The 16,690-nt window shown below is 53.0% G+C and overlaps 1 protein-coding gene across 1 annotated transcript in view; it reads right to left on the reverse strand.

Annotated features, from left to right (window-relative positions):
• NAV2 (neuron navigator 2) overlaps nucleotides 1-16,690 on the reverse strand; it is a 396,305-nt gene that overhangs the window by 260,690 nt on the left and 118,925 nt on the right. Inside the window, exon 2 of the mRNA XM_075545975.1 lies at nucleotides 6,907-7,024. Coding sequence (XP_075402090.1) covers nucleotides 6,907-7,024 — 118 coding nt within the window. The remainder of the gene's footprint in view (nucleotides 1-6,906; nucleotides 7,025-16,690) is intronic.

Raw genomic sequence — 16,690 nt, forward strand, 5'->3', positions numbered from 1 at the left:
CCAAGGTAAATCCTCAAGGAGCCTTCTCCAGATGTTTATCCTTGTTATCCCCGGCTCCTGCACAGGCCAGGTGACATAGCCCTGCTCCCTGATCGCACTTCCCCCAGGCCAGGAAACCGAGGACCAAGAAGGGACAGCCTCGCCACCTGAGAGTTGCTGATGCACCTGTGTTCAGGCGTGTTCCTCTTCCCCTCTTTGTTTTGGAATAATCTCAAACGTAGAGACAAGTTTCGGGAAGAGTGACAAGAATCCTCACGTCCGTGTGAGTACCTTTTGTCCATTCCCATTCTCGTGTTTTCTCCTCTTTGGGGATCTAGACGTACAATCCTGCCCTGAAACATTTCAGAGTAGGCCATGGAGACGTGCCCCTTCATCCCCTATGGAGACCGGCAGCCATTGAGCTGACTACCGCTCCTGGTCACCCCTCATGTACAAAGAAGAATTGCGCCCTGCATGGTCTCCGTGGCTGGCCTTGCAGAAGCAGCCTCTCTTCCTAGGTGAATACGAGCTGACTCGAACCTCCAATCTTTCAGCGAGTGGCCAAGCATCCTCCCATGTGCCTCACCCAGGAACTCTGCATCGCTTATAATCAGTGTGTACTCCCTTAGAGCAAGACCATGTCTTTCATGGTGCAATCCTCAGATTTAACTCAGATACAATCCCAACGAACAATTTTGTCAATGGATTCCAATGTCTTCTGTAGGGCTTCAGTCTCCAGTAGAGGAACCAGCCCAGGGGCATGCAGTCTCTTTTATTTGGGGACAGTGTCTCAGCTTTTCTTTGTCTTCCCCAACACTGGCATTTTGGAAGACTACAGGCCAACTCTTTACAGAGCATCCAACCAACTGGTTATGTCCCGGTCTCCTCTTAGGAGCTCTGGTGGTGGAGTGGTGATGCATTGGGCTGCCCCCAAAGTGAGCAAGCTGCTGCTGCCCCAGGATGGATGAGGTGCAGATGCATAGGTTCCCAGACTTATTTGGCCTACCTACCACCTCCTCTTCAGAGAAAACAAATTACTCCATGCCATCCGTGGCATTTGCAGTGTTCGTACTGTAGCTCATAATCCAGATTAAAGTGTAGGTATCTGCTTTTGCAGCACGCCCTCATCAGTCCAGCAGCAGTTCCACCAAGGGGCGGTGCCTCCCACTTTGGGAAACCCTAACTGGTGGAGAACACTGACTGCTTTTCATGGAAGAAAGTCTTGCCATCAAGTGGGTTGGTAAAGGTCCCTTCAAAGATTGACAGTTGAGAGAGGCAGCTGAGTCCTGGAGAGTAGGGGGCAGAGGAGTGTTTAGAGGAATGTTTGCAGGACTGCTAACTGCCCAGGAGAGGAAACATCCAGGCCACCTGTTGGAAACAATCCAATCCAAGCTCTCAGCAGCACGGGCTGCAGTGAAATCAAACACTTGGCCCTGATCCTTCTCAGGACTTTCCCTGCACATCCCTGCCTGCCAGGCCCCAGGCTAAACTGTGAGCCCAGCAATGAAGACAATTCAGATCAGGGCTGGAGAAGACCAACTGGCAACAGAGTAGCTAGTGAAATGATAAAGAAGGGGCCCTCTGGTCTCCCAGGGGGAGAGAGGGACCCCTAGAAAAGGCATGGGAGAGAAACAGACGCTTCCAGAATGAACAGGAGCTCACGAAGCAAAGAACCAGTCACCACTGTAATTCTGTCTGGCGGGAGATGAAGCCGCCAGGAGCCAATTCTGGGCAAAGTCTGCAAGCATGCAAATGCATTTGTTGTATGCACAGGTGAGTAGATGGGAAAGGGCGAGTCAAAGTGTACTGCTCCTCGGTTCCAACTCATGCATGCACGGACTGATTCCAAGCAAAACATGTCCACCCTCCCTCTGCACTCTGAGGATGGCTGCAGACAAGTTCTCCCAGGAGGAAGACACTGATGTCCTTTAAAATGCCTCTCTTTTTAAACAAGGCCCAAGCAGAACCATGGGTGATTCTGAGGGATCTACTGGGCTGGGTCCATTCAAGGCAGAGAGGTCAGCTCAGAAGGTTATTGGCAATATTTTGGGGTCTGGGGGAAAATGAGGGAGGGGAGTGGAATTTCAAAGGGGTGATTTCAATAGATTTTCTTTCAGGACACAGATCACGAGGGCTTATTATCAAAAAGTCTGAAGAAAATTGAAAAAGACCAGGAACATTGAAGTTGTGCCAGGGTATCCCCCACTCCATCACAACAAGGTATCCACTTGTTCTTTAAAGGTGGCCAGGGTTGTGCAAGGAGAGTTTTGCTGGAGAATCTCACCTACCCCTCCACCCCGCAGCCCTGCTCTTGCCCCTTCAGATGGCTCTCCCCTCCTTTCCAAGAGTTGCATGTTCGTAAGACAGGTTAGGATCAGGTACGTACTCTGCTGACTGGGGTCTTAACAAGCTCATGGGAGGCTACCTAAAGAAAGAAGTGCAAAGAGCATGGAAGGTGCAGGGACACAGTAGTCCAGTAGATGCATGGGTCACATGAACATGTGCTCTACAACGCTGAGACCAGAAGAACTAGATGGTGCCCCACTACCCCTACCAACTGCTCTGAAGAGGATCACATTAAAAGGTCGTGGGTAGAGCGGGAGAAAAATGTGGAGCAAAACTAAAAAAAAAAAAAAATCATAAAAAAAAGACCCCGGTCAGAGGCGAGTGGGCTCTCCAAAAGCAGGTTCCATGTCATCCTCCACATCTAGAAACGCACTCACCCCCCGACTCAAGTCTCATTGGCTCTCAACCTTCCATGCTGCCACCCTTTGGTAGTTCCTCACACGGTGGTGACACCCCAACCACAAAATTATTTCCCTTGCTACTTCATCACTGTCATTTTGCTCCTGTGCTGAATCGGGCGACCCCAAAGGGGTCGAGCCCCACAGGTTGAGAACCGCTGCTCTAGGGAAACCGTCACAGCAGGAAGGTACACATCCGCTCCACCCTTTAAGATCAAAAAGGCAGCCTCAACCCGTGGGCAAAGTTCAGGAGGGTTCGGATGTGGGGAGGAATGAAACTGGAGGGTGGGGGAAGGACAGGCAGGTGATGACAGGTGTTAGTTTATAGGGATTGCCATCAACTACCTGAAACAAAATGTGACTGAACTGTAAACCTACACCAAATTAAAAATTTTAAAATTTTAAAAAAGATTACATGATTGGAATTGGCTGATAGACAGTGCAGGAAAGGAAGTCATGCAAAGGCAACTACTTTCACCTGCTCTTTCAAGTCACCCCCCCCACTGCCCCCCCAACACACACAGCGAAGGTGTGGGCCGGACAGAGTCAGGGTCCTGAGTCACGTGCTGACAACTGGCCTGACTTGGGCGTCCATGCCATGGCCAGAGTGAGCGGTTCCTGGTGGGCAGGTGGGGGGGGCGGGAACGGGGACACATGAGGGTCTGCGAGGAGAACTGACCTGGGCACCGTGTACGGAGTCTCTGGAAATGTGCTCCGGCCCCTCACGCCCGGAGCAGGCTGTCAGCACACTGGCTTTCGAGCCCTAGGTGGCTCCAAAGTAACATTAAAAAATTTCAAAGGATATGGTGATTTCACTCAGTGAAAATATACTTATGGTTCTTAGATAATTTTTAAGGTGTCGTGAGGGACAGGATTGACTCTCCCATCTTAAACATTTGTTGACATCTTAAAGAATTAATAAAATACAAGTTTGCACGACTAATCTACCACCACCCACGCTGATGTGTCCACACTGTCTGAGGCCCCATTTCCCTACACGTGTAGCCGTTGCTACCAAGTGCTCTGTAAAAACGCTTCAAAGCTTCCAAATATGGCTGCTAGGCAATGCCTGACTTGTTTTCTGAGAGAGCCCTGGAGGCGTGATGGTGACATGTTAGGCTGCTAACTGACAGGTCAGCAGTCCCCAAGCACCAACTGCTTGTCGTCCCATCAAGAGCTGCAGTCTAGGAAACTCACAGGGGCAGGTCTATCCAGTCCTCTAGAGTCGCTATGAGTTGGCATCCATTCAGTGGCAGTGAGTTTGGTTCGAGGAGCCTTGGTGGTGTCATGGTTAAGAATTGGGCGGCGATCTGCAAGGCTAATGGTTTGAAACCACCAGCTGATCCCAGGGAGAAAGACGAGGCTCTACCCCAGGGAAGAGTTACTGTGTCAGAAACACACAGGGCTAGTTCTACCCTGTCCCCTAAGGATCGGCGTAGACTCCACGGCATTGCGTTTGGTTTGGGGCTTTTGAACTTACTTTCAAAGTGACTGCTACCCATAAGAGCAGGCAGGGCAGGCAGAGCTGTCCCCATTTTAGAGATGGGGACACAGAGGCTGGCTGCAGGGGTTCAGTGACGCTCCTGAGAGCCCAGCAGTTGAGGGGATAGAGCTGGGGTGAGAGCAAGGTCGCTGAGCACCGCCCTTCCCACACTCGCTGCCTGTGCTCAAAGCTGGGGAGGCTCACATGGACCAACTCTGCCACAGCCCAAGATGCCCTCTGCCAGGCGCACACACCAACGTGACCACTGCGCTCGGTGTCTCTGGATGGAGTGGGGAGACAGTGAGGCAGAGAACAGCAGAAGTTTTTGATGCAGACTTGCCCACTGCCACAATGTGGATTCCGACTCTCACTTGGACCCTGTTAAGAGGTTTCCGAGGCTTTGAATCTCTGAGGGAGCAGACAGTCTCATTGTTTCCCAAGGGCAGGTTGGTAGTTTGACCCACTGACCTTGTGAATAGCACTGCCTCATTGTGCCACCAGGGACCCTTAGCAGCAGACTCAATCAATGCCACGGAGCGGATGCCGCCTCAGAGTGACCATATAGCACAGAGGAGAACTGCCCCTGGGAGTTTCTGAGACTAACTCTTCACAGGAGTAGAAAGTCGAGTCTTTCTCCCAAACTGCCGACCCTGTAATTAGCAAAATCAGGCCTCGTACAAGCAGATTCAAAAACCAAATCCACTGCGCAATTGAGTCACTGCTGATTCATAGGGACCCCCTGTGGGTTTCGGAAACTGAAATTGTGGAAGGGAGCAGAAAGCCCAGTATTTCTCGTGCAGAGCTGCTAGTGGTTTCAAACTGCCGACCATGTGGATCGTAGCTTAGCACCTAACCACTATACCACCAGGGTTCCTTTAGAAGCAGACTAGTCATGTGATAATTGACTATTGAGCCTCAGTGAGACCACCTTTGAAAAATGGGGCTGTGAAGGAAATTAAATGAGGAAAGGCTTTGACAAAGCATGGGGGGAGTGATGAGGAAGAGGAAGAGAGTGGAGACCCCTGTGTTCACGCCCTTGCTATAATCCCCCTGCCTTACCTGTGGGGGGGACCATGACTGGCTTCTGATCCTTGGAATGTGGCAACAGTGATGAGCATCGTTCCCTCGATACAATGTGATCACGAGAATGACATTCTATCACCTTTGCCACATTGCTAGCAGACTTGTTCCACAACGTTGCCTCTTGCTGGCCCTGAAGGACCAGTCCGGAAGGCACACAAGGGCCTCTGGAAGCCAAGGCCAGAGCTGTCGGTCCTGACACTGTAAAAACTCTTCCCTTGTCAAGTGTCCAACTTCACAGCTTTGACTGCAGCTTGGCCCTGCGTAAGCCACAGCTGACTCCGACTAAGCAATAACAAGTGTGTGCTGTTTGAAGCCACTAAGTCTGTGATGGCATTGTCACCAAGCAAAGGAAAGCTAATGCTGGAGTGGGGCAGGCTTGAAGAAAAGTCAGGAGACATCCATAGAAGGCAGCCTTGAAAGAAAAAATATATATATACAGCTATCCATCTGTTTGACCTTCCATCCAGGAGTCCTGGTGGCATAATGGTTGTGTGTTTGAGTCGCAATCTGCAAGGTCAGCAGTTGAAAACCACCAGGCTTTCTCCTCCCATAAAGTTTCAGTCTTAGAAACTCACAGGGTGGAGTTCTGCCCTGCGCTACAGTATGGGTTTGCTATGAGTCAGAATTTGACTCTGCAGTTCATCTATCTATCTATCTATCTATCTATCTATCTATCTATCTATCTATCTATCTATCTATCTATCTATCCTCTACATCAGTCTTAGGCTGGCAGGGAAATTTCTCTGTCTTTTGAGTAACAGTGGCAGGTCCAGGTTTTTAGCTAAAGCCAACTTGTGTTTTTGGGTAGGATTTCCAGTTTTGAGCAGCGCGGCCACCCCCACAGGCCGCTTCTCCACAACGCACACTGGTGGGGCCTATGCCTCTGGGTCTGCCTGTGCCTTCTTCCGTGGCATGAATCAGCGCCTCCAGCTGCCAGTGACGACAATCCGTCTAATGCTGTCTACTTGACCTCTCGCCTCCTTGGTCTGCTGTGTGCCCTCCGGCTGGCCACTGGAGCCTTTCCCATCAGACCCCAGGCAAAGCGGTGCCTGGCCTGCCCACAAGCCTGCTCCGGATGAACCCTTGCCCCCCCGCACACACCAAGGCCTCCGCTCCCTTCCCCAGTAAGAAAGCCAGAAGCCCCTCTGCAGAGCTGGATCCTTTGATTTCTCAGCCCCAATTAGAGCTGGCAGCATTAAGTCCGCTCTGTTCAACTTGCTGGGTTTCATTTTTGGAAACACTTCCAGGGCCATCCATGAAAACGTGCAGGGGGTGGGAGGGAGGAGAGTCAGAAAGATAATAGGAGGCAAGAAGGGGGACCAAGACATCCTCCCCCGCAAACCAACAGCATCTCTCTCTGGCCTTGGCCAGTCTTGCCTCCAGAGGATGGAGACGAGGCTGCTCTCCTGGGCTGTGTGTGTGTGATCTTATTAGGAAAAGTGAGCGACACCCACACGTCCGAGCACAAAACAACTGGGGAAAATAAATCATCAACACGTGTCACAGAAAGCTGCCCACTTCTCAAGAGACTTCAGTGCCCTGCCCTACTCTCCCCTTCCCACCCTTCCTGGGCTCACAGTAACTCGCCAAAGCCCAGTGTTTAAAACCGGCTCTTACCTACAACCTGGATGATCTGGGCCAGGAGGACACCATCGGTCACATCTTGCTGGAGGTCCTTGATGAGACGCTTGTGGCCAGATTTCGCGAGATAATGATTGGCCCAGTCTGTGTAGATCTGCGAGAAAGCAAGCAGACAACGTTAGGAAGCCCGGGGGCTCCATCGCTGGGTCTGAGCAGCTGCTGGGCCGGCGGCAGCCACTGTCTGGCCTGCGAGCTGTCTGTCGGGCGGGCCTGCACCATTAGCATGCAGTGCATTGTGCTGGGCAGGCATTCAGCTAGTGGAAGGCCGGCTCTGGCCTATTGAGAGGCTGCCGTCAAAGAAAGCTTCAAAACATGCAGAGGCCTGAATGGGGCAGGGGACATGGAACTAAACAGTCTGCTCCAGGCCGCAGCTCAAATGCACGCTGAGTCCTCCCAGCTCCCCCCACCCCCTCATCTTTTTCTCTTTATTGAGAAAACGTATGGGGAAGTTGCCACCCAACTGGCATCTCTTAATGGGCCATCTCAGAGTACGGGGAGCTATTGAGCCAGCGGGGATCTCGGGAGCTGTGGCCCCTTGTCAAGAAGCAAGTACTACAACAGGGCGCCCCGTCAATTACCCTGGTGCTTGTGTGAGTGGCGTTATTTATGGCCGCACAATCATCACCAATTTAACCTTCCATTTAAAAGCCAAGCATCATTTGCATTGCTGGGATTCCGTGGACAAAACCCAGCCAGTCCCAGCGTTTTCAAACACCAGGCTGGTGTGCACAGCACTCTGGAAGGCGGAGGCGGGGGCACTGGTGGGAAGCAGATCTCTTGGGGAATGTGAAATGGCTTCAAAAGGTGTGTGGAAAGATGGGATTATGAAAGACGAAGGGATTTCCCCACGAGGTTTCTGAAGCCTCCGTGGAATTTTTGTGCGGATGAGGCTATGAGCACACGAGGAGCAGGTCTGCTCTGTGAGGAGCAGCAGGTGTGTACAAGAATCAATGTGAGCCCTTCCCGACACAGTCGCTAAAGACAAAAGGGGTGAATAAGTAAATGTGGTGAAGAAAGCTGATGGTGCCCTGCTATCAAAAGATAGCATCTGGGGTCTTAAAGGATTAAAGGTAAATAAGCGGTCGTCTAGCTGGGAAGCAACAAAGTCCACATGGAAGAAGCACACCAGCCTGTGTGATCATGAGGTGTTGATGGGATCAGGTATTAGGCATCAGAAGACCCAGAACAAACAATCATATCGATGTAAACGAGGGGGTGGGGGCTGAGTAGAGACCCAAAGCTCAACTGTAGACAATTGGATATCCCCTTACAGAAGGGTCACAAGGAAGAGATGAGCCAGTCAGGGTGCAGTATAGCACTGATGAAACATACAACTTTCCTTTAGTTCTTTAATGCTTCCTCCCCCCCACTATCATGACCCACTATCATTCTACTTTACAAATCCGGCTAGATCAGAGGATGATGTACACAGGTACAGATAAGAGCTGGAAACACAGGGAATCCAGGACAGATAAACCCCTTAGGACCAATAATGAGAGTAGTGATACCAGGAGGTTAAGTGGAAGGTGGGGGTAGGAAGGAGGAACAGATCACAATAATCTACATATAACCCCCTCTCAGGGGGACAGACAACAGAAAAGTGGGTGAAGGGAGACAGTTAGTATAGACATGAAAAAATAATAATAATTTATAAGTTATCAAGGGTTCATGAGGGAGGGGGAATATGAGCTGATACCAGGGCTCAAGTAGAAGAAAATATTTTGAAAATGATGATGGCAACATATGTACAAATGTGCTTGACACAATAGATGGATGGATGGATGGAGTGTGATGAGCTGTAAGAGCCCCCAATAACATGATTTATTAAAAAAGAAAAGAACCAACGTGAGCAGCCCAAACCCATTACAGAAGAGAGACGACGGCAGGGGCTGGCCAACCACGAAGGGGCCAAATCCAGCTGGCCACGTGTCTTCCTAAACAACGTGTGACACAGCCAGAGCCACTCATGGTCTGTGGCTGTGTTCCTGCTACACCAGCCGAGTCCTTGTGACTGACACAACCCTGGGCCTGCGACGCCTGGCCGATATAATGTCTGACCCTTCCCAGAGAAAGTGGGCTGGTGTGAACAGCAAAGGCCAGGGGACACCGCCTGCCTGCACAGACCAAGTGCTCAGGGAAACAGGGCACACCAGGGGCTTCTTCTGCCCCCTGTGTGACGCTCCCCTGCCCTCCTGGCAAGGCTCTGATCAAAGGATAGTGGACCCAGAGCCCCCTAAGCTGCAGGGGACCCTGAGAGCCCAGGAGGCTTATACACTGACACCATCTCTCTGACATCATCTCCCTTCCCCCCATCAAACCTTGCCCCACTCTGCACTAAGCTGGCAGATCCTCACTGTGGGAATGCATGAAGCACTGGGAAGTGGCTGCTGGGCTGAACTGAACAAGAAGAGAAAGAGCAAGTTCTGGAGGAATGGAATATAGAGACTTAAATCACAGAGGCTCTCCGTGAAGTGGAAGGAACAGGAAAAGTCAATCAGGGCTCAGCTCAAGCTCCATCCATCACAGGAGCCATCTAACAAGAAGCAGTCCTCGTCTGGAGTCGGGAACAAACACACCAGTATACACATCTGGTCAGAGCTCTCAACTTCCCGAAGAGGCAAACCCCAGCCAAACATCTAGCTTTATTTTTTTGAAATCCGTTCTCGAGGACCGTGCTAATAAGCCCGACATGAACCCAGGCCCGCTCCCTTTGTCTCTGTTCCAGTGGCTCCTGCAATGAGAAAAGCACTCTTCCAGGGAGCATCCTTAGGGGTTAACTTGCAACATGCTTTGTCTTCAAAGACAGGTTCTCTCAGGTTCATCAACTCTGCAATGTGTGTGTGGCAGATGCTCCCCCAAACAAACTCACTGCCATCAAGCGATGCCGGCTCACACTGACCCCATTGGACAGGGTAGGGCTGCCCCCTGTGAGTTTCCAAGACTGTAACTCTCTGATAGGAGTAGAAAGCCCCGCCTTTCTCCAGAGGAGCTGCTGGTGGTTTCAAACTTTAGACCTTGTAGACTGCAGCCCAATGTGTAACCACTATGCCACCAGATGCTAGCAGGGATTAAAAGACACAGGGCTTTTGGTCCAAGGCCCAGCCACCCAGAAGGGCTTTCTTCAGAGCCTCATTTCGTGAAGTTTTGGCAATCCCCAGAGGCCTCTGACTCCTTGATCCCAGCTTGCCACGGGTTAGGCCGGCACCGTGCACTTTCAGCAGCAAGGGACACGAGGAAGAAGCTCACAGTGAGGAGGGCTATGGCATCACCACCACCCACTACCTCAAATCCTGAAATCCCTTCCAAGCAGGCTCCAGCAGTGTTCCTCGCTTACACGGACACGAGGAGGCCCTGGGGCTGCAGTGGCTGACACACGAGGTGGCTAAACTATGGGCTGGATGAGGTTCAAGTCCACTTCGGGGGGGGGGGGGGGCGCGGAAATGTCCTGGCCGTGTAATTCTGGAGAAAAGGGGGAAGAGGAAATTCAGCCACTGAGCCCCCTCAGAGCCCATGGGATGCAAGTCCTCAGCTGGTTCAGCTGCTTCCACACTCCGGCCCCTCCGGCCCTCAGAGTTCACTTCTCAACACCTGGAGCCCAAGGCTCTGCGCAACCAGCCCAGGCTCCTGGAGAGCTCTGTGAGGGAGAGAGGCTGCTGCCAGAGGCTGGGAGAGATCAAAGGGGAGGGCAGGCAGAGCCAGCTTCACGGTGACTGTTTTGATTCACTTAAATAACTTTATGGTTGGGGGTCCCCACCACATGAGGAACTACAATAAAGTGTCCAGGCATTAGGAAGGTTGAGAACCATTGGCCTAAGGCCGCCTCCTCTGAGTGTAGAGCCTGCCTTGGGAGGAAACACTTGTGGAGAGGCAGCACACTGATCTAGAGTCCTCCTTGACGTTAGCCAATCGTCCAGGACTCACGGAGGGCCACACCTTGCCTGACCCTGGCCTTGAGAGGTGACAGGACATGACTCCTGACTCAAAAGAGGCCAAGGAGAGCACAGGTGGATCTCAGCACCCCCAAAGGGCTCTGGGGAAACCACTGCCACAGACAGAAGGTGGGCTCAGGCTCTGGGGAGAGGCTCCGTGGGGAAAGTGACATTGCTGAGAGTCCCTGAATGGGTGGGATTTCCCAGACACCCTAGGGATAGGCAGCACTGTGGGCTTGCCTTTACGACTGCCGCTCCAGTAGGGTTGTTTAACCAACAAATAATTTATGAAACTAGTTGATTTAAGCATCTGTAATGGTGGCTTCAACTTCTGCTCCATGCTCAATACTGATGGAAGGGATCTGCTAAGCTATCTCAGAAGACTGCACATCAACGTGGCGCTTGTGGATTCTCATCTGGACGCCGCCCAGGGCTTCCTCATGCCGAGATCCTTTCATACAGTCAGCTCCTCATGTTGTCGTGACCCCCAACCATGAAATTATTGTCATTGCTACCTCATCACTGTCATTTTGCTACTGTTAGGAATTGGGTGACCCCTGTGAAAGGGATCACGACCCACAGGTTGAGAACCGCTGGCTTAGAGCCTTGTCCACAAGGATTTCTCCTGGCTGCGATTCTCAGAGCTGGGCTTCCTAACTGATCTCCTCACGTTCAGTTCCGTCTCCTTAGCGCCTCTAATCCAGCCAGTACCTACCCTCTCCCGCATGTTAGGTCAGAGTGATTGTAATCTGGGGACTGGTCCCCTAGGGTCACACAGGTGCCCCTGAAAGCCAAGGCAACAGGGTAGCTCCCGATTGTTTGTCGAGAGTGAGCCACATCGAGGCAGGGGCAGGGGAGGGAAGACCCTACATCGGCAAGCGCCCCTTCCTCCTGGTGTGCTTTGGGTGTCTAATGCCTGGTGTTAAGTCTATTGTTGGTGTGCGGTTGTTGCTTGTAATTGTGAAGAGTCCTCTGCTCTTCAGCCTTCGGCTTTCGATTGAAAGATCACTTCCTCGGGAAACCTTCCTGAGCCGCTTTACCCCACCAGCCTGCACATGGCCTTGGGCCCCCTTGGGGTAAACATTGTGTTATCTGCCTGGGTTCTTTGCTATCGTGTGCCAAGTTTATAACTCGGGTTTCTTTGTCTACGTTCTGGAGTGCCTTGACATGGGAGTGGGGACCGCGTGTACCCCACTAGCACCTGCCTGACATGGTGAACCTGGCCGACTGCAGAGATGCACAAGTGGGGCTCTCACTGCTGCTTGTGTGCCTATGTGTGGCAATCCCATTGCGTTTCCTTTGGCGCTACACCTCTGGGGGTGACGAGGAAGAGTAGCCCCCCTCCCTCTCAGCAACCCTATGTAGGGTTTCTGAGGCTGGCTGCTGTCTTTCCTCTCGGAGAGTGACTGGTGGGTTTGAACCACTGACCTTGCGCTTAGCAGTTCAACGCTTACCTGACAATGCCCCCAGAGCTCCCGAAAAGTAGGTGAGTTTAAAGGAGGGGCAAATACAGGTCAAGCAAGCATCTTAGGGGGAACTTTTTCCTTCAGGAGTGCACGGAGCTGCAGTGGGGTTCTGTAGGGAAAGCCTCTGGGTGCTCGGCTGGCGTCTCCTCAGGTGAGGCTGTGCTGCAGGAATGCTCAGGTGAGATGGGTTCTGTATCCCTACCTGAGCACACGCAGAAGGGACAGGGCCATCCCTTGCTCTGGACAGAGGTTCTGCAGCATGGCAGCATGAACTTCTTTACACCAAGAGGATCAGTCTCCTTCTGGATCCACATAATGGGAAGGAGGGTGGGGAGGCCGGGACATGGAGAGAGGGAAGGAGCCGGTAGCTCCTCTACGAGCCTGCCTACTTGAGCAGAGAGACTCACAGGCATGAGCACACACCTACTACACACATACCACGTGACCACAGTGGACTATTGTTCATCTGGATTTCCTCCTTCTGTCTGCCTGGCAGGGAACCCTGCTGGTGCAGAGGTTACACACTTGGCCCCTCACCACAAGGTCCATGGTCTGAGCCCTCGGGAGAAAAGCCGGACATCTGTCCCCATGCAGCGAGCCTAGAACACCCCCCCCCCATGGACAGCTTACAGGGGTGCCTTGAGCCTGAATCCACCTGGTGGCACACAGTGACAAGCATGATGCCCAGCCTGGCACCATCCTTACTCCGACTTCTCTGCCTATCACGTTAGGGGAGTTGCACGCACACCTTAGCGTGCCGACCCAGCGCAGCCACAACACCCACCAGCTCTTGCTTCAGCCTCGTGTGGGATAAAGGCTGCCATCTGCCGAGCACCTGTGCTGAGCTGATGAACACAGCACCTGTGGCACGAAGTCCCTCAGGTCCAAACGTGGCCCAATCACTTCCAAGCAGAGGGATCTTGAGCCAGTTAAGCTGAGCCTCCCTGTTCTCATCTGTGAAAATGTGCCAACCACCGCGGTAGACGACAATGAGCGCAGCCACACAGAGGTCCTCGAACGATGCCCGACACACAGGAAGCCTTCAAAACCCACACACATGGCCGGCGAGTGGATGCCGATTCACAGTGACCCTACGGGCCAGAGTGCCAGTGCATCTGCGGGTTTCCAAGGCTGTCCCGTTTACAGAGGCAGAAGGGCTCATGGTTCTCCCAGGGAGCGGCCAGTGAGCACCCAGCACTGTACAAGAGGGCCCCTGCTCAGCGTGTCCTCTGTGACTCTAACGACCAGAAGATAACTGAAGATGTCACTCTGAGCACTTCACACACAGGCGAGTGTCCTGTAGCTTCCCCCAACTTACCTGTGGGAAAGGCACTGATGGGGAGGGAAACCAGGCTCCGAAAAGCCACGGCACTCTCCCGATGCCACACACAGCAAGTCAGGGGTCTGGGAGCAGAGACTCTGGATCCGAATGATGCTACATTGCCACCGACAGCCCTCACAAGCAGCGCTGGCCACCAAGGGTCAAGTGTCATGGCAGCGTGGGAAAAGCAGGGAGAACAAGGCGTACTGCACAATCGCCCTCGAGTGTCACCTTCTGCAGACCCTGGGAACAGAGCCGGACTCACAGATCCAAGGGGGCGGGCCCGGAAGCCCGGCACTTTCCCATGTCACCCGAGCACCAGGCAAACACAGTTTCACAACCTTGTCCTTGTCACAAAGTATGAAGATGGTGACAGCACGAGCCAGCGTCATGGGCAGAGCCACTCTCAGGGTTTAGAGTGCCAGTCCCTCCAAGCTGCAGTGGCACAAGACTGGAGGGGTGGGGGAGTGCAGAGAGGCTGGGGCTGGGCCTGCAGACGGTCCCACAGCCACACAAGGGTGCCATTGTCTGCCCAGAACAGGTGGGGGTGCACTGCAACTCCAGAGGTTTTGAAACGATGCCTTTAGAAAAAGACATCAGGCAGGGGGGGGGGGGGCGGGGAGGAGGAGTGGGAGAACCGTGCTGGGAGGGGCCTCAGCTGTCTCAAGGATGTGCTGGGAAAAGCCGGCTTACCCCACACCTTGGGGCTGGCCCACTTTTGAATCCTGGAATCTGCTCTCTTCTCCAGGGCCGCCCGGGGAAAAATAAGAGCATGCTGCCCTGCCCTGCCTCACCTGAGCACCACCAGGTGTGCATGAGGCTTAACCGCTGCTACTGAGGGCTCACTGTGTCCCAGGAGCTTCGCACCCATGACGTCGCTCACCTGCAGTCTCTCCCCATGACCCTGACCCTGACCCTGTGTTTACTGAGCTTCTCCAGACATTGAGAACAGTGCTTGGCACCCAGCATGTGCTCACTAAATAGCTGTTGAATGACCGTGCCCGTTTCACAAATTGGAAAAGAGACTAAAGGGGTAAAGTGGGCTGCTTGTGTGCATGCGTGCTGGGATGCAACACAGCTAATAAAGAGGAGGCTCCATGGGACCCCGGCAGCCCAGCCCCATTGCTCCCATCACGCTCAGAAAATTAAATAAGGCCACTTAGGATGAAAACGGCAATGACCACCGGTTGTTTGTGAATCAAATTGTATCCCTCCAGGTAGTGTAACGGGTTATGCGTTGGTCTGCAAAACAGCAGGGTCAGCAGTTGGACTCCACTAACTGAACCTTCGGAGCAAGATGAGGCTTTCTGTTCCTATAAAGATTTACAGTCTTGGAAACCCACAGGGGCAGTGCTACTCTGTCCTAAAGGGTCACTATGAGTCGGAGTTGACTAGCTGGCAGTGGTGGCTCCCCAGAGTACTTCCTTCTACCCACACACTCTGACAAACAGTATCTCTGAACTCAATACGAGCCCCCTTAGTGCTGCCTGACGGGGCGGTCGCACCTGTGGGGCTGGTGGTACCCTGGCAGTATCGCAAGTTTCTCTCTGGCCAGGTCTCAAGGTCCAGGGAAAGCAGCCACCCACACCACCCATCCAGTGCCCCGGGCTCCGCTGCCCCTCAGCTGCAGGTAGAAATGCAGTAACCATGGTTCTTGGCCTGTACCATCCAGCTCAACTCCTGCAACTTAGCTCTCCAGATATGCCCTGGGACATTCTGGTCCGCCCTCACCCAGCCATGGCCTGGCTGTCCTGGTGACCCCTGGCAGGCTGATGCTTCACCCAAGTTGGTTTCCTATCCTCAGGACTGTAGAGTGAACAGCAGGGGCTATTGGATCTAAAGGACCTCACACGTTTGGACAGAGGACACAGAGACTTTATGACCCCTCTGGGCCTCATCTTTCACATCTGTAGAACAGATGATAATCTGGCTGCCTTGCTGGGCTTTGAGGAGGACTAAGTGAGAACGTGAACCGATTAGCCCAATGATCAGCACACGGGGCGTTTGTACCTGTAAATGCTCGTGTGCTTTCCTGCCTAGCTTCCAAATCCCACACACAAATCACTTCAGGCCTTCACCTTACATCCCTTATGCCACAAGCTCCGTCTTACTTGATCCCTCTGTCTGTTGGTGCCCTGGTGGTGGAGTGGAGTATGCAAGGTGAGTGGTTCGAAACCATTGACGGTCTCAAGGCAGGAAGATGAGACTCCCTACTCCAACAGAGATTTACAGTCTTGGAAACCCTAGGGAGCAGCGGGCTACTCCGTCGGTCGGGGTTGTTCTCAGTTGGAATTGACTTGATGGTAGCTGATTTGGGTTTCTGTCTGCTGCCAGCCTCTGGGCTGGCTTGTCTTCCCTCAAACCCTCCACATTGTGAGATGTGCTTCTCCTAGACGCCCAGCCTGACTCGGAGGCTTCTCCCTCTTCCCTGAAAACCTAGAGTAAGTGCAACGAAAACCAACCAGCCTTCCTGCCCCAGGGAGCCCCGCGGTGCTCTGGGTTACGTATAAGGCTGCTAAGCACAAAGTCGGCAGGTCACGCCCACCAAGCAAGACTGTGCCTCGGGCCTGGGACAGCCCCATCTTGGAAGCCACGGGAAGCCGGTCTTCTCTGCCCCGAGGGTGGATGTGAGTCGGAATCCACTTGATGGCAGTGGGCTCGTCTATGTGTCCAGCGTTTGCAGACACTGTCCCCTTGGCCTGCGGGTGCGTTTCCATCCTCAGCACCTGGTAAGCAGCTACCCGGTGCCTTAAAATTCAGGTCATATGCCATTTGCTGTAAAGCCACCCCTGGCCCTTCCCTACCCCTGACATAGAATTATTTGTTTCCACTTCAAGGCTGCTTTGCAGATTCCTGTCAGGAATGACTGGAAGGCAGTGCCACATAACTAATGCTTCAAGTCTGCTCCTCAGTCAGCGAGGAACATTTCCAAAGAAAGGACGCGACTCACGCGGATCTAAACCACACGCACCATGCCTGACGACAGGGGCTTGTTGGCCACCAGGACTTACTCCTGGGAAGGTGGAGGAGGCAGGCACACTGAC

This window comes from Tenrec ecaudatus, chromosome 4, assembly GCF_050624435.1.
Source record: "Tenrec ecaudatus isolate mTenEca1 chromosome 4, mTenEca1.hap1, whole genome shotgun sequence".
Lineage (NCBI taxonomy): Eukaryota > Metazoa > Chordata > Mammalia > Afrosoricida > Tenrecidae > Tenrec > Tenrec ecaudatus.